This window comes from Rhea pennata, chromosome 2 (genome assembly GCF_028389875.1).
Source record: "Rhea pennata isolate bPtePen1 chromosome 2, bPtePen1.pri, whole genome shotgun sequence".
Classification (NCBI taxonomy): domain Eukaryota; kingdom Metazoa; phylum Chordata; class Aves; order Rheiformes; family Rheidae; genus Rhea; species Rhea pennata.
In genome coordinates this window covers 51988320-52012728 of record NC_084664.1, presented here as the reverse complement: position 1 = coordinate 52012728, position 24409 = coordinate 51988320, and the positions used below count along the sequence as shown (strand labels likewise).

Below are 24409 nucleotides of genomic sequence, written 5' to 3'. Positions count from 1 at the left end.
GTACCTTGACTGTGCTCCATGTATTGCGGATTCACAGTTCAACTGCCTATAACCCTGTGTTTATACGTTATACGCTTTGTGTAATGCAGATAAAGCTTGTTGTCAAGGCTACACTTTTCTGCCTATATATCTGTCAGTTTTGGTGCTTGTAGGGCACCAGTTTCAATTATCTAGATGTTGAGCACAGTAAGATAAGTGAAAAAAAAAATCAGGACAAACATTTAAGGGACAATACTCTTGCCATTGGGTTGATATTAATGAATATGATTATATACATACAGTGTGTGTGTGTATATGTGTGTGTATTAAATATGAAATTAATTTAAGCTCATCTGATAGAACAAATCACATTAATTTAGGTAGGTGGTGAATGAACTTCCTTAAACCACTCAGGAAATGTATTTACAACCTGACCTGAAGCAGCCCCACTATAGCTTTTCTAGGCCTCTTTTACGAAGACTTAGCCAAGTATTCATTCCCCAGGCACATGACAATTTTCTATATAAAGAATGGCTTTAAAAATAACACTTGTGTACCTCTTAGATTCAGCTGTTCTTTTTTTTTCTTTTTCTTTTTTTCTTTTTTTTTTCCCCAGTGGAAAACTCAACATTCTGATGACATATATTCCCACTGAAGAAAATACTTATTCTCTATGCTTTACAAAATGTAGTGCACACAATCTGTATGATGATTTGGGACTACATCAATCTGAAATGTCTGAAACATGAAATCAAACACTTGTGTTGGTCTGACCCTATTTTTAATAGAGCAAAGTGCAGGAGGAGTATGCTTGGGAATATCATTCACATCCTCCTTACTTACATTTTAAACAGAACCTGATTCGTTCACTTTCTTTTGTGCTTATTTTCAGTGCTGTACAAACTATTTGATAAGCATAACACCAATGAATAGAAAACTATATAGCTATATTTTGGTTTTTTTTTGTTATTTATGAATGAGCATAGGAACACCCAACCTGGTCTGATTGTCCAGGTCCTTGCTCTTCAGTCTGGTGGTTCAAAATATCTCAGAATGTTGTCCAGCAAAACCACTGTGAAATACTGAAAGAAAATGAACCACACACAGATCTATCTCTCTAGGCATGTGGTATGCGTGTGTTATTGTTGCTATCAGTACTTTTGGACAGACAGTATTACTGCAGACAGGGATACAGCTCTGCTAGTCTTCTTCATGATCAGCATTTTAAATTAAAATGTCCTTAATAAGATTGGTTTGATTTTACATTACCATTATATTTGTACTTAAATGCAAAATATTTTATTTAGGAACACATCCTTTTCTACCTGACAGTAAAGGAAATTTTATGAAATCAAAACAGGAAAGAAAAATACATCTTTTTTCTTGTCTGTAATAATAAATGCCATCAGAAACTTCAGAGACACAAGCAGACACATGGTAGTCAGATGTGTGTGTTACATGTTTATCAGGAAAACAGGGCCAAGTATTTCTCTGCCCAGATATAGCAGAGACCTCTGCTGATGTCTAGATCTGATCCAGCTGTCCCAGGCTCCCGTGATTGTTGATGGATGAAAAAGGCCCTTGTAGTGCATAACATAGCTTGTGCTAAAGCAGAAATCTTTAATAAGTCAAAGGAACCACAATACTAAAAAGTGTCCATTGCTCTCTGTTTTCTGGGAAAGAGCAAGGAGGAAAATAGGATTAATAGCTTTGTTGTACACATTTACAATTAGCTTGGATAAATGATATCATGGATTTTTGGAAGAACATAACATTGACTAGCCTTTTCCAATATTATAGATGAACTCAGTCCCTGTTGCATTCTAGGATTCTTTATGTGGACTTCAAACAAGTCAGGACTAATACTATTAGCTGCAGTTATCCAGTGGCCTTTAGGGGAAGAAATATGTAATATGAGTGCTCAATATATGAGACATCTGCATATATTTAAAAGAAATGAGCTGGATTCATTTTCTGAAGATATCCATCTAGTGCCATTTAAGCAATCTACATGGTCTCCAGTGGCTTGTTTAGAAGGTTTCAGGTCTTTCAAACCTGTAGTGTCACTGCATGCCAGCCCTGTACTGTGATGCCTCCAGTGTCCTAGGTTAGCTAAAATGGCACAAGGTGCTCTGTTTAGTCAATTGAATCTCAACCAACGATTACTGAGAAAAAGGCACATAAGTAATACTAAAGAAGCACAATGTTTATAAGGAATAATATAAGTTAATAAATAACTTTGTTCTCCTGTGGCAATAAGCCCATAGGCTAATGGTGTTCTGCATCATCAGTCCCGGAAGGAAGTCATGGAAGCAAAATGGTTGGGTGTGGAAAAAGATGTTATGCTTATACATCGAGATACTGTGTTATTTACGGATGAGAGTCAATCATGATTCAGGCAGCTCATTCTCACCTCATGTTGATCAACTCTCCTTAACACTTAGGATTATATTCCATAATCAGTCTTATGCTGCAGTGAGATGTTGAAATAACAAATGGAATGGCTTAAAATACATTCTGGTTTGCTGGAACCAAATGTTTAGGATGGCTCTACCACAAAACTTAGCTCAAATTCTGCACATGCTGCATACGTTACAGAAGAACTATTTTGGAAATGTTTGGTTAAAGACAGGAAAAGTAAGTGCTGTAGATTTTAAATGGAAGTGCTCAGTAACATCCACTGCTGATGGTTCTAGTAAATGCTTTGAAGGTGGCTAACTGAAAATGATACAATATTCAATGCAAAGAAGCCAAGAAACATACTATTCTCCTTCCAACCACTGTGTATTCTTTATTAAGCAGAACATTAAATTAAATGTGAATATCATTTATCTCCTAAAATTCAAATTTTCTGAGCAAAAGTCAGGCAGAGTGCAATCAATCTTCTGTCCGGCTTTTATCTGCTTGTTAATGCAGTATCTATTATGAACTGCATATAGTAGGAAAAAAATGATGGGATACTCATCTGCCTTCAGAGTAAAGCATCCAAAATCGATTTGAAGATAATGACCTTAATTCAGTAAAGTGTTTCATCTTTAAGCATTCATATAGCCAATGTATCACATGCTTAAAGTTAGTCATGTATATGAATCTTGCTAAATTCAGCATAAATTATGTTTCCATATCAAAAAACTGCAAAAACCCATAAAAAAGACTAAACGAAAAATAGAGAGAAGAAATAACAATGAAAGCTTTGGTTCACAAGCAATGCTTGCTCAGATGTAATACAAACCACATAGGATTTGTTTCATTTTTTCTCAATCACTTTATTATTTATTGCTCAGTATCAAAAGGAATCAAACTGACATTGATTAAAGGCCATTGTGAGTTGTAGGTAATATTCATATTATTCTTTGAATAGTATGATGCACATTGTAGGGATAAATTGAAATCATGGAGGACTGAAATAGGAGGGAATCACAGTATGATGCAATCATGTAAACAGTAGCACATATGTATATATTAATACACATTTCCTTTGCCCACAGGAAAGGCCTGATAGGCCTGATCAAAATTAGAAAATATTTTAGTTTTAACAAATGCTTGAGATTTTTCTTTGAACTGGTGAATATATATAAAAAATCTTATAAAGCAGGGTGGATTAACATGCCTCTGCTGCTTTTTCTCTTGATCTTTAAGGCTTATCAGAATCCTCTGTCCTCCCACTGAGTTTACTAGCTACTTAGGAAAATGAGCTGAGCAGAAGTTCATTGTTTTCATGGGGGAAAAAAAAAAGCCATTTGTAAATTGCTCATATTCCCGTAGATGAAGATATGAAATCAGATGCTTTGGATCGGCCAGGAGGACGTTAATGATTGATACAGACCACTTTCACTATGAAGGACCAGGTTTCAGCAGTTGACACCCCTGCAACTTCCTCCTCTGCAATTAAACGATAATAAGAGCTGCAAAATGCATCTCTGAGAGCTCACAAACTGATCTGTCGTGTCAGCCTCTGACCATGTAGAGAGTTGCACTAGCTTCCTTAAGGCTTTGCACAAGATCTGCTATTCTAATAGGGCAACCCACCTATCGACCTGGGCTTTGCAACACAGATTCAAACTACCTCACTGTATGGATGTAAAAGTGTAAGCAGTAAGTGTAAGCCAGATCCAGTAGTGTTAAAGACTGGGATTTGGTCTCAAGCTGGTCAAATAAGGCATGAATTCAGCAAGGAGTTTTGGGATAGGACTTAAACTCCATGTCATAATACATGATAAGCTACTTAAGTATATTTGATCCAATTACATCCAATTAAATACTTGGCAGTTAGGTTCCTTATCTTTAAACATCGTAAGATCCCAGACCTACAACAGGATTGGTGCTGGCTGACCTGTGTACATTGGCCAGGCTCCACAGATCCCATGGGCTGCTCTGCAGGTACCAAAAAGTTTGTGTACCCCAAATATATTTGAAGGTGGATGCCTGCATGCGATGGACCATCGACAAGACAGACCTCCCTGTGCAGTCTCGGTGGGACAGAGAGGACTGAGGGAAGGCTCACAGCAGTACAAGCCAAGGAGGACCTCACATCAATGTATTTACTGCAGAATCTGCGAAACTCCTGTTTAGCAAAAGAAGAAAAAGACTTTGGTGTGTCAATACAATGTTAAGATACCCAGTGCCTTTCAGTTGCAAATTCTGGATTTCGATAGTTACAGACTTCACTTCTATGAATAGTCTGTCCTTTCCTAGTGCTTCCAGTCTGGGGAGGGGAGGAGTGTTAACCACGTGTTTTTTTATAAATAGGATCAATATATAAAATCTTTTAAGTGCAATAAACACAGAAAAATAGAAAATGTTTCAAGCCGGTGGCTCTCACAAACTACTTCTCCCATTTCCTCTGTCATCAGATAAAGGAGCAGGGAACACAGAGGGACGTGTCCAAGCGGGCTTCTGCGTAGGAAGATGGCTGTTTCTTTGAGCAGCCATCACACCCAACATACGTGGAGACCTTTTGTTCGCATACAGAGAAAACAAAGGACACAGACGTTCGCTGCTCTTCCGAACGGCAAGGTGATGCAGAGAGAGAAAGCTGCCGACTGGCAGGGCACAGTGCACGCTGCAGACCGACGTTAACACGGCGTCTCCAAACTGCTGTGTTATGAGACTAAACACCAGGATAAAACGCTTCGGCTGATCGGCTGGTACTGGGGACAAAACCGTAGGACCACAGCTGCACTTTGCTACAAGCATTGGACTGTAGTACAAAGACAGTTTAAACAGTATTTCCCTCCCCTCCCGAATACCCCCTCCCCAAAACACTTCAAACAAGAAAGCAGTCCAATAGTTTTCTAAGACATGAGAACAGGATGTGAGTTTAGTCCTTCAGAACAGCTGTCTGTCTCCATCAGGGTCGTAATAGCTGTCTTGCATCAGAAATCAGTCCAGACTTTTTTTTTCCTTCTCTTACCCTACTCCTATTACTTTCCAAGGGCCTCTCCTTTCCCCAGTGGTTTCTGACTATATTTCCTTTCAATCAGTCCACCTTTTGTGTTTCTTAGCATTGCAGTTACAGTCTAAATGTCTTTTTTTTCTTCTTGTAGTTGCAGTTTTCTTGCTATTCCCTGAACATCTGCAAGACAGCCCATCTGGGTTGACACAGTGTGAGATGAGGCAGACAGGCATTGCCAACAAAGGGCTCCTACTGCAGCAAGCGGGCTGTTGAAATCAGATGTTTTCTAAGACGTCTATGGGGACAAAGCCTTTCTTCTTCCCGCTGTATACTTTGATGAAGCCGTTGTGTTCCTTTTCCGAAGTCACGCAGATCTGAAGGCAAGGAAGGTATGACAATAATAAACTCTTTGCCATGCTATTCCAGGCTATTTAGCAGCTGGGCCAGACTTCCTGCTAGTTACTCCCATAAGCAGAACAATCCTTTCCCTGCTTTGCTAAGAAACTTCAGCTCATATATTTAGCAACAAACCTTCTTCCCACCTCCCAAAGCGCTGCATATGCATGAGATGCATTAAAACTAGTAAAAACTTTGTTGTGGATCAAAGATTTTGAAACTTGAATTATGACTTTGACCTATGGCAATTACCATAGTTTAAGGTGGATGTTGTTGTCTATATTTGAGGGAGAAGTGGGTAATTCAGACCATGAGCTATCTGACTCCCCTGACAGTCGGTGGTGAAAAGTTATCGTCATACCAAGGTGAGTCACTTGTAGCATCTGATCTGAACACAAGCATATTCTCCGCATTATATGTAAGGAGCTCAGGTACTCATCAGATGGACAGTAGGTTGTCTTATTCACTCGTTCCTCTCACCAACAGATGCTTATGCTGGTCTTGGGTGCCAAGTCTGAATACGCTGAGAGTGTGTTTGCATAGCACCTACTTCAAATGGAGCCAATTATGGCCTGACCATATGGTCTTTACAATAATACAAATACTACATTACAGCAAAGGTTTGCATTTTCTAAAGACCTTTGTTATCTCCACTACCTCCTTTTTAGGGCCCATCCTGAGACACTCTTGGTAACAGCTGAGCACTTGTTGCCCGAATGCCTAGTAGCTCAGGTGTTTCATCCTGGGTACTTGAGCACAGAGGCACTCAAATTTAAGAGCTACTTTCAAACATCTGTGCCAAGGAACTATGTATTTCCTCTCAAGTAAGATTAAAAATTAAACAGAAAACTGATGGCCCTATTAAGACTACCTCATTGATTTCTCATGATGCAAATACTAGGTCCTTAATGCCCTCTGTCTGGACTAACACTCAGAGAACTCCATCTGATAGGTATTTGCGGTGTTTAATTTTAGTAATTCAGGAGGTACAAAATGAAGAGAAATGGCTCTAAAATGTTCCCAACTAAAGTGCATTTTAGCATGACTATTATGGAGTACATGGTGACATCTAAATGCCATATCTGAACTCTGGACCAGTTTGACCTCCTATAGTTACATACATAAAATTTATGTGTGATAACATTATCAGTGGGGAAAGAAATGTCATAAGAAAGAGGTGGGGCTGCAGCATATTTGTTACTACCAATATTTGGAGATGCTCAGGTGCATCTCTATACCTGCAAACAAAGGTTTAAAAAGCAAATGGGTTCCTTAGTTTTCTTACCCAAGTTACCTACTTAATACTAACTGAATTGGATTCCTGGGGTAGAATGACTGAGCACGCCAATAATTCTGACATCCAATTAGAAAACATAATCTATTCTTGTTTGGGCTAAAGCTCATGAACACAGTGGGAGAGGCATGTAATTTATGCCACTTAGTCAAGGTACTGCTGCAAAAAAGCCAAGCTATTTGTGGAATGAATCCCTAGCACAACAGCTGCTCCCTTTCAGGCCATGTCACTGTCAAAGCAAAGAGATGCGTGAAGTACACATACACAGGAAGATTTTTCTGACTATTGCTAGAGGTTGGTCTGTGGCTCTGAGAAAGGCTATGAAACCTTCAGTGATGTGAGAACAGACCTGCAAAGAACTGGACTAAGGATGACTAAGCATGGCAGAATGTCCAAAAGTAGGAAACAGCATCTTGGTTGAGAGACCCTCCTCCTTGGTTGATTTGTATATGGGGAAAAAAAGCCATTACAACTTCTCTGTAAATGGACTTAGCTTTTCCCAAGGCACACCTGACTCCCTTCTGTGCTCTCTTTCTAACTAAAGTCTGCAAGACCTCTAGATTTTTGCATGAGTAAGGAGAAAAAAAAAAAAACAAACCCAAACCAGCATCTCCAGATGAGGCTCCTCAGCAGGTCCACCCTGCTCACTAGCAACACTGCCTCTCATGCTTAACCACAGGCTCTGCTCAACGTGTTGCAAGAACAGTGTTTTTTCCCCAATATCTTGTATAGTCAGTGATACGTTTTGTTGGCAAAATAAAAAGCAGCAACTTCCTGAACATTGTGTTGTGCCTCTTTGCAATGACAAAATATGGTAGATTTGGCCTTTTAGAAGTTTTGAGGGTTCTTCACTGAGTATGAGGGGTACATATATTTTCCACAAGAATTTCTCTCACACTACATACTAATACATGAATTGGAATTCTCCCAAATTCCAGACAAAATGCTCTCACACTAATACACTAGTCCTTGCATGCACTGGCTCCATTTGGCAGATTTTTTTTGACTTCCTCCCAAGGAAGAGCCTGTGTCTGGAGGAAGTAAAGAATATGGCCACAGTACACCACACTTTGCTAATCCTATGTCAGTCAGAGGTCCTCTGGGGCTACGGCAGCTGCTGGAGCTTTGTGCAGCCCTGGAGAGACTCCAAATGCTGCAGTTTCAGAAATGAGAGAACATAACATGGTCTTTAGCCACTTTTGTCCTCTTTACCTTTTGCAAGCGCTGCCCTGGAGCTCATTTTGACCCAAGGTTTTCACTCACAAGTTGTAGCTTTGGGATCTGGCTCTTGGCTTTCTTAGGTGGGTGTAAATCATGGGGAAACCCAGGAATTTAAATAGTGGTATCCAGAGTTTCGGGCTTGGCCTGATGAAGCAGCTGCCGCTGTGGATGAGCCCTGGTGACAGATGGCAAGTGTGATCGTTGTGAAGGTACAAGGGTACTGCAGCTGCCAGCAGGCACTAACTGCTTGCTGCAGTAAATGGGCAGCTGCTTAAAATGGAAGCTACTCAGGCTGGCATGCTTTGGGGCAAGGCTGCTGGCCTGCCAAGGTAAACGAGCAGCAACTCCCCGGTGAATTTGGTAGCAACACAAATGGAAGAAGATTTTTTTTTTCTTCAAAAAACAAAAATAAAAAGGATCCTGTCTCAAGAGATCAGTAACGGCCATGGATTAAGCAACTATATCTCAAACTGTTTCTGAGTCATCAAGTAGCCCCCAGAAATAACTGAAAATGAGCTGTAATGCTAGAAAGTCATTTACACATTCTTCTATCTAGTTTTGCTAGAAATTCCCCAACAAAAAACCTAACTGAATCCTGACTGTCCTCTGAAATTATCGACACCTTCTGTTCTCAGGCATTCGCATCTACCAGGCTGCTCTGCTGCAGATGGGGCAGATGAACGATTGAGCGCAGCTAACAGAGGCAGTGAGCAGATGCAGCAGTTTGTGCAGCAGTGTCTGGGCTCTGCTTACAACTTCAGGGGACCTTGTTGGAAGTTGTGGGAGCTTTCTGGGGACCCAAGGATGATTGAGAGCTAGGCAAAGACAGGCAAGGACAACTACAGGAGGCCTTAACTCCTCCTGCGAGAAGCTCTAGCTAGGTGTAGCTATCCATAGTGCCACTATAGCTATTGAATGTGGGATATCATTGAAAGACTGTCAAGGCTTGCCCATGTGTCAGACTACTACCATCTACTGCTCTTCCATGTGGGCACTAATGACACCAAGGGCAAATTGGAAGCTATCAAACAGGATTTCAGAGTTTTGGGCATGGTGGTTAAGGGTCTGGGAGCCTATGTCATTTTCTCCTCAATCCTGTCAGTGAGGGGGAAGGATAGGAGAAGGAGTAGACAGATTTTCCAAGTTAACAGCTGGCTGCGCTGCTGGTGGCAACAGAGTTTTGGTTTCTGTGACCATGGGACCCTGTTTGAAGATAGACAATTGATGGGGTGTGGTGGGATCCACCTCACTAAGTGGGCCACATGTGTCTTTGCCAGCAGGTTGGCCAGTGTAGTAAGGAGGGCTTTAACCTGGGAAAGATGGCGGAAGGGGAGAGTTATAGAGACAGAGTAGTCAGCAAAATGTGGCTCAAGTTGGAATACGTCCAGTGGGTGCATGCAGCAGGGAACTACATACAGGACATGACTAAGGAGGATCCTCTTGCACCTTTCTTGTGAAACCTGCATGCTTGATTATCTCTCTGAAATGCCTGTACAAATTCATGCAGTACGGGGAATAAAGAGAAAGAGTTAGAGAGAGATCTGTGTGTGATCACAGGGCCATGATCTCATTGTAGTTACAGAGACAAGTGAGATAGATAGCTTGCATGACTGGAATGCTGTCATGGATCTGTTGTGGATGGCTATGTGCTTTTTAGGAAAGATAGGCCGGGAAGGTGAGATGGTGGAGTTGCTCCTTATGTGAGAGAGCAACCGGAATGTATTGAGATTTGCCTAGCAGTGGATAAAGAGCAAGTCAAGAGCTTATGGGTAAGGATTAAAAAGCAAATTAATATGGGTGACACTGTTGTGGGTATTTACTACAAGCCACCTGATCAGGAAGGAGAAGTCAATGAAGCCTTCTACAGACAGCTGGAAGTAGCCTCATGATCACAGGCCCTGGTTCTCGTGGGGGACTTCAACCACCCTTATATCTGTTGGTAAGACAACACAGCAAGGCACAAACAGTCCAGGAGGTTCCTGCAGAGCACTGATGATAACTTTTTGGCACAAGTGGTGGAGGAGCCAAAGGTCCTGATGGACTTTGTACTAATAAAGAAAGTTGGACTGGTTGGAAATGTGAAGGTTGGGGGCAGCCCTGGCTGCAGTGACCGTGAGATAGTGGAGTTCAGGATCCTGCATGGAGGAAGCAAGGCAATAAGTAGGATCACAACCCTGGACTTCAGGAGAGCAAACTTTGGCCTCTTCAGGGACTTACTTGGAGAAATCCCATGGGTTAGGGCCCTAGAAAGGAGGTCCAATAGAGCTGATTAATATTTAAGCATCACTTCCTCCAAGCTCAAGATTTGTGCATCCCTATGTGTAAGAAGCCCAGCAAAGGGGGCAGGAGATCTACATGGATAAGCAAGGAGCTCCTGGCAAAACTCCAACAGAAGAAGAAAGTACACAGAATGTGGAAGAGGAGACAGGCCACTTGGGAGTAATATAAGAATGTTGCCAGAGTGTGCAGGGGTGTAACAGGGAAGGCCAAGGCCCATTTGGAATTAAATCTGTCAAGAGATGTCAAGGACAACAAGAAGGGCTTCTTCAAATACATGAGTAGCAAGAGAAGGACTAGGAAAAATGTGGGCCTGCTGCTGAGTGGGGTGGGGACCTGGTGACAAAGGATGCAGAGAAAGCAGAGTTACCAAATGCCTTCTCCACTTCAGTCTTTACTGCTAAGACTAGCCCTCAGAAATCCCAGATCTTGGAAACAAGAGAGAAAGTCTGGAGAATGGAAGACTCTCTTGGTCGAGGAGGATTGGGTTAGAGATCATTTAGGCAAACTTGACACCCACAAATCCATGGGCCCAGATGGGATGCACCCACAGGTACTGAGGGAGCTGGCGGATGTTGTTGCCAGGCCACTCTCCATTGTCTTTGAAAGGTCCTGGAGAACTGGAGAGGTGCCTGAGCACTGGAAGAAAGCCAGTGTCACTCAGGTCTTCAAAAAGGGCAAGAAGGAGGACCCAGGGAACTTCAGGCCAGTCAGCCTCACCTCCATCCCTGGAAAGGTGATGGAACAGCTCATCTTGGATGTCATCTCCAAGCATTCAGTGGAAAAGAAGGTGATCAGGAGTAGCCAGCATGGATTCACCAAGGGGAAATCCTGCTTAACCAACCTGATAGCCTTCTCTGATGGAATGACTGCCTGGGTAGATGAGGGGAGAGCAGTGGACGTTGTATACCTTGACTTCAGCAAGGCTTTTGATACTGTCTCCCACAACGTCCTTCTAGACAAGCTCAGGAAGTGTGGGTTAGATGAGTGGACAGTGAGGTGGATTGAGAACTGGCTGAAAGGCAGAGCTCAGAGGGTCGTTGTCAGTGGCGTGGAGTCTGGTTGGAGGCCTGTGGCTAGTGGCGTCCCCCAGGGCTCAGTCCTGGGTCCCATCCTGTTCAACTTCTTCATCAGTGACCTGGATGAGGGGATGGAGTGCCTCTTTAGCAAGTTTGCTGATGATACCAAACTGTGAGGAGTGGCTGACATACCAGAGGGCTGTGCTGCCTGTCCAGAGACCTGGACAGGCTGGAGAGCTGGATAGGGAGGAATCTCATGAACTTTAACAAAGGCAAATGCAGGGTCCTGCACCTAGCGAGGAGTAACCCTATGCACCAGTACAATCTGGGGCCTGACCTGCTGGAAAGCAGCTCTGTGGAGAAGGACTTGGAAGTCCTAGTGGACAACAAGTTGACCATGAGCCAGCAATGTGCCCTTGTGGCCAAGAAGGCCAATGGCATCCTGGGGTGCGTTAGGAAGAGTGTTGCCAGCAGGTCGAGGGAGGTGATCCTGCCCCTCTACTCAGCCCTGGGGAGGCCTCATCTCGAGTACTGTGTCCAGTTCTGGGCTCTCGAGTACAAGAGAGACATGGAGCTCCTGGAGAGAGTCCAGTGTAGGGCTACAAAGAGATGATCAGAGGGCTGGAGCATCTCCCTTATGAGGAAAGGCTGGGAGAGCTGGGCCTGTTTAGCTTGGAGAAGAGAAGACTGAGAGGGCATCTTATCATTGTCTACAAATACCTTAAGGGAAGGTGCAAAGAGGACAGGGCCAGACTCTTTGCAGTGGTGCCATGCAACAGGGCAAGAGGCAATGGGCCCAAATTGAAACACACGAAGTTCCATCTGAACATGAGGAAAAACTTATTCTTTACTGTGGGTGTGATAGAGCTCTGAAACAGGTTGCCCAGAAAGGTTGTGGAGTTTCCTTCTCTGGAGATCTTCAAGGCCCACCTGGATGCAACGTTGTCTAACATGCTCTAGGTGACCGTGCTTGAGCCGGGGGGGGGGGGGGGGGGGTAGGTGGGGTTGGACTAGATGATCTCCAGAGGTTCCTGGTTGATCCCTTCCAACCTCAACCATTCTGTGATTCTGTGTAATTAGGAAACGATCCTTTAAGCTACATGCTCATTAATTCTCTCCTGTTCCTCTAAGTCCTGTACTCTGAATTTGGGCAAAAATGGAAAATTCTTTTTGTCTTGGAGTAACTTTGAACACTCTTTTTTTATTATTATTTAGCTTATTTTTTTTTGTTGCTGCCTTTTGCTCACTCTTCTCTTCCCTGTATCTTTAAACTTTATGTCAGCCAAAGAGCAGTTCTGACCAAATAGGAATTTGGTTATGAGGACAATGCAGTTTCAAGGGATGTTCTGGAGCCTGCAGACACTGCCAGACCAAGGGGTCTGAAAGCTCCAGTCATCTATTTATCTGTAGGAATGACACAGCACAGTGGCACTGTCAGTTTCTACATCTACTTCTGCCACTGCATTACAGTCCTTGCCTCTGTGCGCTTTATGGATGGAAATGATAAGTTGTTCTGCTTTCATGCCCAGTCAATCATAGTGCCTGTGATCATGATGGGTTTTATACCAGCTGTTTCATTAACTTTTGGACTGACAACACCAGCTTTTTTTACACTTGGCCCTCAGGTTTTTAAAGCTGACTTACACTAGACTGGATCAATAATGGGTTGCTCTCATGCTCTGGACTCTTCCAAAATTCGTATGCCAGAGCATCTCTGAATGAACAGGGACAGATATCCCCGTTCACCAAACCGACATCAATGGAAATCAGAGATAGCTGGAAAAAAAAAGTCCCTTTCCTCTTAAGCCTACCTGTGAGGTGCAGCATTTATTGCAGGGGAGCACATGAAGAACTGCAATATCACTTTCTGAGCTGGATTTGTGGTGTAAATAGTTCAGTTTGGATGTGTAAAGCTCTGTGATGCAGCTGGTTTTCAAAGGCAGCTGAGCCATGCTGTTAGAAGTCCAGCTACTTTTGGAATAGTTTAGGATTAAAAATGTGGGGACCTAAATCACAAAGCACCCAGACTAATCTGAAGAAAACCTAAGCCTGGTGGAGCAGCTGGGGCTAGTGACCCAGCTGCAACTCTGCCTTGTTGAACTCAGTCTCAGGAGAGGCTGGGCTTGGGTTTAAGCCCATTCCCAGGTTCTTCCAAGGTAGTTGTTTTATTCGGGTGTGTTTGGGAGTTTCAGCATCAGCGGTGTTCAAGTCCAACTTCGGGGGAAGATCAGAGCTGTATCCAGCTGCTAATGTATATGTGCCAAAAAGTTGCTCATCTTCAAATATAGGTGATGAGGTGTTGGGGTAGGAGTGAAGTGCATCCTCTGAGAGCCAGTGCTATGGGACAGCAATGCTTAAAGCTCTGCTTTGAAGGTTGTGATTGTTTCAGTAACAGCAGCCCATTTGCAGTCACTGCAAAAGCCAGTTGGGAGACTCCTTCTGTAGCAGAGCTAGTTTACATTAGTGACATTTGGAAAATACATCCATTGCAAATTGGATCTGTTGCATGGACGTTTGTGTAAAATCAAAGTCTACTTTTGGAAGAAGCAGAGAGCTTGACTGCCAGCCTTGTAACAAAGGTCGTAGTTTGAGATCATTTCTATTGCATAAGATCACTTGTGCATTTTAAAATCAGTTGTGTTATTTAAACACAAAAGGCTCAGCCCTGAAGTGGTTTATATTAATGTGACTGTAGATGTCAGTGGGGTTGGCAGTGAAGGATTATTATTATTTTTTTTAAGAGGTTATTTCCTTTAGTTTAAGTAGAATCTGAGGGGAGGAATAAAAACAGACATTCAAACAACAGATTATTATGACTTGCTTAAAAATGAGCACCATAAAAAATATTAAAGGCATATAAAAAGATATGCTTTTCCAAACCCTGATGATACTTAGATACACCTTTTCAAAATGGTGCCTTTGGTCACATGAGAGTCCTTAGTCAAGCAAAGAAGCATTTGTATAATGTGTGGTAATGAATTCAGACTGGAGTAGAAGTTATAGGCTGCATAAAACTTTATATATTTGAGTGATGGTGCAGTCATAGTTGGAAATTATGCAGCCAGTATTGTGTGTGAGATGGCTTAAACAAATGGAGGACCAGCATAAATTGGCTGGTTTTGGTTTCCCTGTTAAGAATCTTGCTCTACAGATGCCAGTGGCTGAGTTTGCCTTCTCTCCCACAGATTTCTGATTAAACCTTCTGGTAACCAGTTGCCTTCTGAATTGGCTTTAGTACCCACAAATCTGTCAATGAACCCTAAACTGCAAAAATGTTGATACCTCTCAAATAGAACGCTTTTCTCCGCACCAGGTTTTGTATTTCATAAAGAAATTTTCAAGGGATCCTTTGTGAAGCCAAGCCTATGCATATTGCATAAGATGTGTGAACAAATTGTGTTGTTTTCCCCTAGTCCTGCTCTCTCTAAGGATCGGTTTTGTATGAGGCAGAAACTCAAAATAGTATTCACAGGGCTTGAAAGTGTGAAGCAAATCCAGATAAAGTCTCATCCACTGTGCTTCAAACTTTAAAAATGTCTCGGCTTGCCTAAAATGGCAAAGTATCTTAAGATACTTATGTGACTTTACTGATGTCCATATACTACATATATTGTGTAAAAAATATCCATTTTTTGCCTTTTGCCTTCAAGTGCAGCTGCCCAACCTGAGAACATTCATACAAGGCACAAATGGGAGAGAGTCCTGCAGTATACACCATGGATGATGTCAGGCAGCATACTCAAAATCTACACTATGGTTATGGGTTAAATTTTTCTGCTGGCATGTCTTCCTCCCCTTCCTTTTCTAGGAAAAGCTCTGGACTCTGCAGGGTTAGACCTTGCAGATTTCAGCCTATTGAGTTAATTCAGTGAATCAACAATATAAAATAGAGACAATCTGCCCCATGGCAATAACAGGAATTTGTTAGATCAGTTAATGAGTTAAGATTTTTTTTTCTATTGAGCTTTTTTAGCTAGGTGAGGCCTGGCAGGAACTGGTAGCAATGCATGATCTCCCCTTCTTGCTAACTTGGAGGAAGCCAGTGCCTTGCACATAGTACATACATTGCACTCACATTACTCTGCGCTCTGTGCCCAGACACAGCCGAAATGGCTTCTTACATCCCACAGAAATCCCCAAATGGAATGAAAACGAGGAAAAGTTACCAAATTTTCTGAGGAGCCCTATTCAAATGATTGCTTTTTCTTTTTCTACCCACCCTGTTTCTCAGAGAAAACAGTGGAGAAATTAAGGATGGAAAATAACCCAACAGAAAGAAGAAAAGAAATTTAATTCTGGAAATGTAAAATAATTTTTTAAAATCAAAAACTCCTGGCAGCAGTTAAAATATCTCTCACAACAAGAACTGTTGTTCCATGGCGAAGGCTAAGGTATTTGGCTAAAAACCCCAAACGGAACACCAGTCACCTTTTTGTGCTGTTCAGGCAGGGGGTGCCGTGGTGGGCACGCGGCCAGCAGGCTGGGCTGGGTGTCCTTGTGGTCCTGCCCCCTGCTGCTGCACAGCGGCCAGTGCCGGCTGCCAGCTCCCGCCGTGGGCTATCACAGAGCGGAGCTCGAGCCCTGCCTGGGGGCACAAGGGCCAGCAGATGAGTGGCCACGGCCTCTTTGTGACTGTCCTGCCTAGAAATTACTCAAAGCAGTCCAAAAGTGCCTAGATTGTCCCTATTTTGCAAAGTTGGTGTGATGGTGGAGCGGGACCTGTTGGCTCCACTCCTTTCCTTTCTCCTCTCTGCACTCAGGGGTTTGATCTCAGCACTCTGGTTTATGCTAAACACTAACCTCCTTTCCTTTTTCTGCAGTGTCTCCCAAGTGGTGTGAGAACCCGGCAATATTCCCGCGCAGCCTCGGCGTTTGCGTGGGTCTGAGATCAAAAGGAATATGATCACATAAAAGGGAGGAAGGGCTAACCGAAGAATGGCTTTGGGCCTTCGTTTACCTCCTGCCCCGAACAGAGATGGCGAAACGCTCCCGACTGCCAGCTCCACTGGGAGCCTGCTATGAAAGGAGGGCCATAGGGTGTCCTCGTGTTTTGACAGGGCTGCCAGACCTGCCTGCTTGCAGACTGTGGTCTTGCGAGGAACGATACAGGAAAATTAGCCTGTTTGTAGCAGTAACCGCATTACCTGATGGGATCTGACATGCCCCTGTTAAGATGGGACTCGGACCGTGACCATTCCCTCGTGTTGGCTCATCCAGGTCCCACACTCCAGTTTCCCCAAGCTCTGTGCATGGCTTATAACAGAGCACAAAGGGTGCAAAACCCTCTTGTTCTGCTTTGATAATGTTTTTCCCTCTGTATGCCCATATATAAGCAATGAAAGTGCTGGTTAATGGCTGTGGTGAAGAACGTGTTTTGATTTGCATCAGTGAGCAAAATTTTAAGTGCCTTATCTCGTTCTACGAACTTCAGGGCTGCACAATGTATATGAGCACGGTTAAAATATATTCTGGTTGCTCTACTGTTAGGGCTTCCTTAAAGAGCTGGGCATTCCCAAGGATTGTCAGCACACATATTTTTTTCTATGGCGCAAGGCAGCAGCAAAAGGAAGAGTTAATGATGTCCACCACCATAGTGAAGCGCTACGTAAGTTCTCTTTTAAAAAACCTATGGTGCTGAATTCAACGCGAATGCTGCTTTCTGCGCTACCTTACTAAAATCAATGACCTTCCAAGCACTGGAAGGCAAACACATCTTGTTGATGCAAAAGGAAAAGGAATGTGTTATGGGTGAAAATTAGGCTTCATAAGATTCAGCAGGAAAAAGATGGCTTTCTATTTCATTTAGATGTTAGAGAACCCAGACTATGCTCAGACCTTAGTCAGCCATCATCTGGTGTATATGAGCTTATGCAAAAGCCTGACTATTTTTTAATGCAGATTTTGAGCCATATTCTGCTTTCACTTTATCCCAGTGCAAGGCCCATAGAGATCCTTTAACAGCATCATCAGACTTGACACATCAAAGTTAAAAGATACATTTAAAATCAGATCAAAAACACTCCCCAAAAATGGTGGCCATGGCTTTCACCTTGTGAAGCCATCTGAATAACAGTAAATAGAAGGAGTTGCTGAAAGTCCACCAGGGTGAATGTACCTTGCAAGGCTACATTGCATATGCTGTACTATAATTCACAGTGGCATTTTAGTTTAAAATAAATTATAGCCTGTGGAGAAAGCATGTAAGTGGCATCACAAGGTGTTAATGATTACAGATACATCTGGTAAATGTGGGTTAAATGTAACATTTATAGAGCTGCTTAGTGCTGTCTTAACTCTGCTTTTGCTGAAGTCAAAGCAATGAGCTTTGGCTGCACGGCAAGTGAGCTGAGGCTGATGCATTTGATAAATCCCTCTTTGAATGATTTTGAAATCTCTAGATTTTACTACTCCCTAAAGATCAGGAGCAAGGACAGAGTGCAAGGGGCACCTAATGGGACCTGGCTCTTACCAGCTGCTGCTGCCAGTCTGGAAGTGGGACTAGGAAAAAAGAGGATGAAGGAAGAGAGCTTGCTGAGGCCTGATGGCAGGTAGCCAAGAGGAGGGGAAGGCTGAGGAGGCAGGCACACCTCATTTCCCTCAAACTGCAACTTGAATTCTCCATAATTGCTTTTCTATGGGCTGTTTCCCTAATTCTGCCTTCACTTTTCCTTTGTTACAGGTTATGCACAATTGCTGGAGCATCCTCTTGAGTGTGATCTGCAAAGCTTATAGTGGTGTTTAGACATTTAGGTAAGGCAAGATCTGAGGAGACAGCTACTGTCTTTTATTAGATTAACTCTAATTAGAGGGAAGCAAAGCAGACTATTTTTGTCATATGAAGTCTATCTTTAAAACTCTATGTCCGTCAAGCTGTCCCTCTGGAGTCAATAATAGAATGCATAATACGTAAAGTTAAGCTTCTTTATGAATGTCTATGAGACTAAAAATTTGGGCTATGTAAGGGGGGGATTACGTGTTTGCACAAGGCTACCACTGCTCCTGACGGGTTACTAGACATTATCACTATGCAATTAATAAATCTTGAAGAAGAAATAAAATTACGGTGAAGATGAGCTGTGCTCATCTTGCACAGCTTGCTTTCTGGCCACTTCAGTCAGAGCCCTGGATGCTCAAGTCCTGTGGGGATCTGGCATAGTGGAGGCAAGTTCACTTACTTGATTCTCTTTCAGAGTTATCTGTCCCTGTTCCTTGCATCCAATGAACGTCCTGATACACCTGTAGATCTTTTCATCATGTTGCACTCTTTGGACAAAGTTAGCAGGAAAAAATCCAGTTCTGTCTTCAATTCTGCCCTGTGGAGAAAACACATGGGCAAAAGAATGATGTTAACACTAGTAGCTTAAATACCAGTTCAGTACTGAAAAATAACATTCCTTTTCCTTTGAAAATAAGACAGATAGAAAATAAAGATCACATACCTTCCACCAGTCTTCGTTGGAGTCTTCCAGAAGAGTGATCATATCCCCTGGCCTGTAATTAATTGAAGAAAAATGGATTAAGATGACTCTTAAGTCTTGTTATGCTACATCACCATCCACATTTACATTCCAATCCTCCCTTAGTCGTTTTATCTGTGCATAGATAGACTCAATGAGGCAACAAGAATTCAAATCATATACAGTAATGTAGAAAGGGACTTTCTGTATATCGACTGAAAACAGCCAAGTGTTGCTCTCAGCTTTCAGTTACGTAGATATAAAAGCTGCTGAAGTTAAGATGTTTGGTTGCAAGCTTTGTCCTTTTGGGTTTAATCGGGTATTGACTCTTAGGCGTCTTGGTATTTCCCAAGTCTTGAATTTTTTCTTTATCTTGGTGCATTGTTTTACTAGTTCTAATTAAAATTCAAACTAGAAATAAAATCTGTGATGCTGAACTGATAAATAATACTTGTGAATTTGTCCATGTGTGTTTTTGTCATTGTCTCCTCTTTGGAGAAGGTTGCAAGGCACTGTACCAACATGCGGCTAGCTCAGAGCACGCACTGTCTGTGTAGATGTGCCCACAGTGTGGCCCAGCAGGCTTCCCTTTCAGCCAGTCACACATTCACCGCTACTCACTAATATTTCACATTTTATTCCGACTTCACTGAACCTCTGTCAGTGAAACCAGGTTTCTGACCTTATATTGTATGCTCAATCTTTCATTTTCACTTAGGGCTAGATCCTTACTGTACGACAACAGATCCTGTGAACTGGAATTTTTGCTTCCTGTTTAAGGAGAAACTGTTTAAAATCCAGACCCTATTTGTTACAGGCATAATTCTGTTACTTGAAGACATTTTGTATTGTTGGGACACATCACTTTATCATCCATGTTTTCAAGCTGTGATTGCAGAAGGAAGGCAGCAGGAAAATAATTTTATTTAACTGAAAAAAGCAATTAGTCAGCAGGGATATAATTTTGCTCAGGAATGTCTTTTTGACTTGAACGGGACATATTTACCTTTATAATGTGTGGTGCAGGGTTGTAATTGCTAAGTATCAGCATCCAGCTGACTAGCTCCAAAGTAGAGGTAGGAGAATAATTTGCCTGGGAATGCTAATAGCTAAACATGCTGAGCTGATTTTGTGCAGACAGTTGAGCAGTTGTGTGACCTCCTTCCCCTCATTGGTGGCACTTTGTCAAGACTACTATGTAATTGTAATAAATTTGTACTGTAGAAAGTATGTGACAGTCCATTTCCAAATGGATTCATCTAAGAAAGTTCTGTCTACTTGATTCAACATATTTTTGTGGATAAGAGGCATCTCTTTGGTTTTATTAAAATTAATGGTGGAATCCTATTTATCGAGTTTTCCTTGCGTACAATGTGGGACTTAATTTACAGTTGTGGTGGCTGCACAACACATCTACAGTATGTGATGGACTGCAGAGTCTGACCTGGTGGGCCCTGGAAGAGCACACACAGCAGATATGAACCTGCCCAGGATGCAACTGGATGTGGCGGCAGTGAGGACCTCTTTGCTTCAGTTGCCTGGCAGTTATCACTGCTGCTGAAGGGTGGAGAAACAGGCACTTGCTCTTTTCTCTGATACTGTGGGATCTGAACCTGACTTTTCCACCCTGTGATGAGTTTTTGAAACATTTTACATATTGTGCCCTTGACAAAAATTTGCTCACCTGCTTTATGGCTATGTGTCTATGAGAGGTTCTTTGTAACTATGACTTATGATTTATAAAAAATGTCTAGAAAAAATGTCAGAAAGAAAAAAAACCACTCACCCTAAAACCCTCATATATAGCTCTATGATTCTTGGTTTGCATGGGTCAAATCAACTAATAAAAATGTTGGCTTTTTACCTCATTTCCAAGTCTTCATTTTCTTGTGGTACAAATTTGTACAAGGCAACATAGGTGTTCATTTGTAATGTGTTTTTATAAAATGGTCCCTTTAAGAAAAAAGATAAAGAGAAAATGTAAATATTCGTCCTGAATGGTGTTAGGAATGAGATCTAACACAGGGTACCATATCTGGAGCTTACTGAAATATGGGAGACCCAGGAATTTGGTTCATTTTGCTACAGACATAGGGACTAGGGCCCAATTTTCCAAGAAATGAGTTGGATCTTGAAATGAATTGCATGCACACCTTGGAAGACTGTGGCCCAGATACACCATGTATCTTTACTACTAAGGTAGTAAAGGTCTTCATTTTGAAATAAGATTTTTGAACCCCAAGATCAAACTTCGATCTTCCAAAGACATAAAGAAATCTGCGCATGCTTGGTCTTTTGGGAGAGATCTTAAAAATGAATCTGCCTTTTGCTCTCTGTTAATGTCTGCATGGTACAAGCCTCATATTACTCACACAATGTAAAATTAATTATATAATATGTTTATTACACAGTCATCATTACGGATAAATACAGCTATACAGCTGTATCTGTTCCAAAGAAGAGAGAGGGAAAAATGCACTTTCTTAAACTCAAGGCTGTTTGCACTGTGCCTTCTACAGAGAAGACTGGTTACTCTCTCTCCTCCCCTTCTCCCTAATATTCACTCACACTGGGACCACTGGAAATCTGGAGTTGAAAAGTATCTCCAAGAAACCATAGAAAATTTTCTAAATTATGTCAAATCCATAGTATTTCTGTTACTGCAGCTCTGTTGTAATGATGTGGCCTCCCTGCTGGATCTTTTGTTCTCACGGTTTCAATTTGTAATAAACAGATGAAAAAACATAAAAGTGACCATAACGGGTCCAGATCAATGGCTCAGAGAGCCATCAAAACCTGCGTACTGTTTTCAGCCATGGCCAATGGTCTAGAAAGAGTATAAGAGCATAGTAGCCAGGTATTGATCCTTCCCCAGAGGAGTTTTCCAGGAGTCCTACAAAAATTTCACAGCTCAAGGACCTTTACTGTATGTAAAAAAAAAAAAAAACTTTTATATGACTCCCCATTCCCATTGCATTCTTACTAAGATTTTGCCCATACCGGGGAATGTATTCTCTTTGGTTCTTCTCCAAAGTGTTCTGTGCCGTTTTCAGAGTATGTAAACACTGAAATAAAGCAGACGCATGACATTTTAGGATTAGTTTCACCTCAGCAGGATCACCTGCATTTTGTTAACCTCTTCCCTTTCCTCCTTACTTTCTTTCCATCCCTTCTTGTGCTCTCTTCTGAATCCTATTATACCCCAAACAAAAGCAAGTATGCCACTGAACTTGGCAGATGGTACTACACAATCCCTATCCTGAAGAATAAAATCCATAGATGAAATAAATAACCAAGGTTGCACAGCACTGGGAATAGAACCTTGGTGCCCCAATCACATTACTATTGAAAGTCTAGCAGTCTTTTTCCATACTAAATGTTGCATTATCATGTTTAGGATCTGCAGGATTTCTATTTAAAAGCAACTGCAAAACTTGGTAAATGTAAATGAGCAACACAGATGGAAGTTTTTCTCCAAAAACCCCTTCTTCCCCCTCTTTGACTCTCTGTCTCTAAATTTTTGATGGTCTACTTTGCCCTCTCCAGTCACCTCTGCTTTGGATCATCTCAGATTTGTTCCAGCTACTGCACTGAACACCCTACCTTCACTTCTGCTTTTATAAGATGTACCTGAAGTGTGGCTCACTGAGGACTTCTTTGCAACAGTTAGTGCTTTTAGGTGGGGATGAAATACAAGCTTGTACATGTGAAAATTTGATACTAATTTACTAAATCAGAAACTCCACTAACTACTCAGGGAATAAGACAGCAGCCACAGTGGAGCAGCATCCAACAGTATCTGCTGTCTAACTAGTTACACTCTCCTAATTGCTTCATGAGCTGACTAATGCTTGTCCTCAGCTTCTCTCCAGAAACCCACGGTGGCTTTACTACACTGACTGAATTCCTCCTTCACTTTCTAAGAATTGATTGATGTTTTCTGCTTCTGGATGAAGTCTCAGTATGATTTTAATAGCTGGAGTGTTCAAGCAGCTAGAGCTGTCAGTGTCTTCTCTTACTATTTACCTCTGCAGCCTTTATGTACAGAAGCTGGATTATGTGGCCTCTAGTAACAATTTGGAAATCTCCAAAGCACTAACAAGAAGCCAGTTGATTGAGTGTATTTTCCTTTTGTTTTTCTGTGATACAGTTTCATATATTCAAGGGGAAATAAAAGGGTCAGGGAACCACCAAACTCCTGAATTTCCCTCCACCTCTGCTCTTTCATTTTCACTTGTTCACCTGTCCTTTTATGAACATATTACTGTGGCTGCTTTATATTGTAAATGACAGCCAGGCAAATAGTCTTTGAAGTTTTTATAGTTAGATAGTAAGGCTCTTTCTTTAATAGTAGAGAGATCTGTACTTAGATGTTGAAAAATGTATTGCTCCTGTTGTGAAAGAGGGAAGATCTGCCATTTTAGGCAGCCAGAGCATGCGCATGGAAGAGAAAGGTGCAGTACAAAGTATCATGGAATGGTAAGGTTGGAAGGGACCTCTGGAGATCATCTAGTCCAACCCTCAGCACAGCCCATAGGGGGATTGAACCCACAACCTCAGCTTTAGCAGCACCATGCTCTAACCAACTGAGCTAAACCTGCCCCCATAAACATACATCCATGAGCTCACACATGCACATAGACTCCAATAACAGAGAAAAGCTCATTAAACTGGGCTTTGCGAAGAGGGTATTCCACATTTGACTCAAGGAGGTAAATGCTCATATCACTGTTGAAAATGGGCTCATACATGTCATTTAGAGTACAGTCTGGCCTGCAGGACTTCTGTTACTAATAGCAATTCACAGCAATGAAGAAGTATAACTGGTTTAGAGAAGGCTGAGGGTTTGGAAATTAGGCAAGACATCTTAGAGTTGTAAACTAAGCAGCTTCGCTACAGTATGCGTGCGAGTGTGTGAATGAGAGCAGTTTCCCTCGAAATTGCTGTCATCTATCTATAGATACGATTACGCTGCCACAGGTTTTGAGTCCTTCCACCCTTCTGTATGCTATGTCTTTTTTGATGTTTCCCTTTAAACAAAGAGACTCAAGTCTGCATTTTCCTAAAATCTTATTTGAAGGAGTCAGATTTATTATGGAGAAAAATAAAAAACCCCTAGAATGGACTTTATTCAGCAAGTATTAGTGTGGCACTGCCTGCCCAAGAAGTGGTGGAAAACCAAAGAAAAAGGAGTGGTGAATCACCCTGTAACATTTTGAACTTGTTAAATTTTTAATCTCTGTTTAGCTCATAGTCTCTGGATATTACTAGGAAATGCATGAATCTGAAAGTCAGAGAGCTATGTAGTTCATGTCTCCACATAACAGAAATCCATCTATTTTCATATTTGTTTGCCCTAGCAGCAGCAGGA

The 24409-nt window shown here is 42.0% G+C and overlaps 1 protein-coding gene across 2 annotated transcripts in view; it reads right to left on the bottom strand.

Moving 5' to 3' along the window:
* Positions 1-3241: 3241 nt before the first annotated feature.
* The window catches only part of STAC (SH3 and cysteine rich domain), a 74514-nt gene continuing 53346 nt past the window's right edge, over positions 3242-24409 (bottom strand). For both annotated transcript variants that reach the window (XM_062567892.1, XM_062567893.1), the window contains exons 7-11: positions 22039-22103; positions 20903-20991; positions 19021-19072; positions 18757-18894; positions 3242-5748 (exon numbers count right to left, since the gene is read on the bottom strand). In XM_062567892.1, coding sequence (XP_062423876.1) covers positions 5650-5748; positions 18757-18894; positions 19021-19072; positions 20903-20991; positions 22039-22103 — 443 coding nt within the window. In that variant the 3' untranslated portion in view covers positions 3242-5649. The remainder of the gene's footprint in view (positions 5749-18756; positions 18895-19020; positions 19073-20902; positions 20992-22038; positions 22104-24409) is intronic.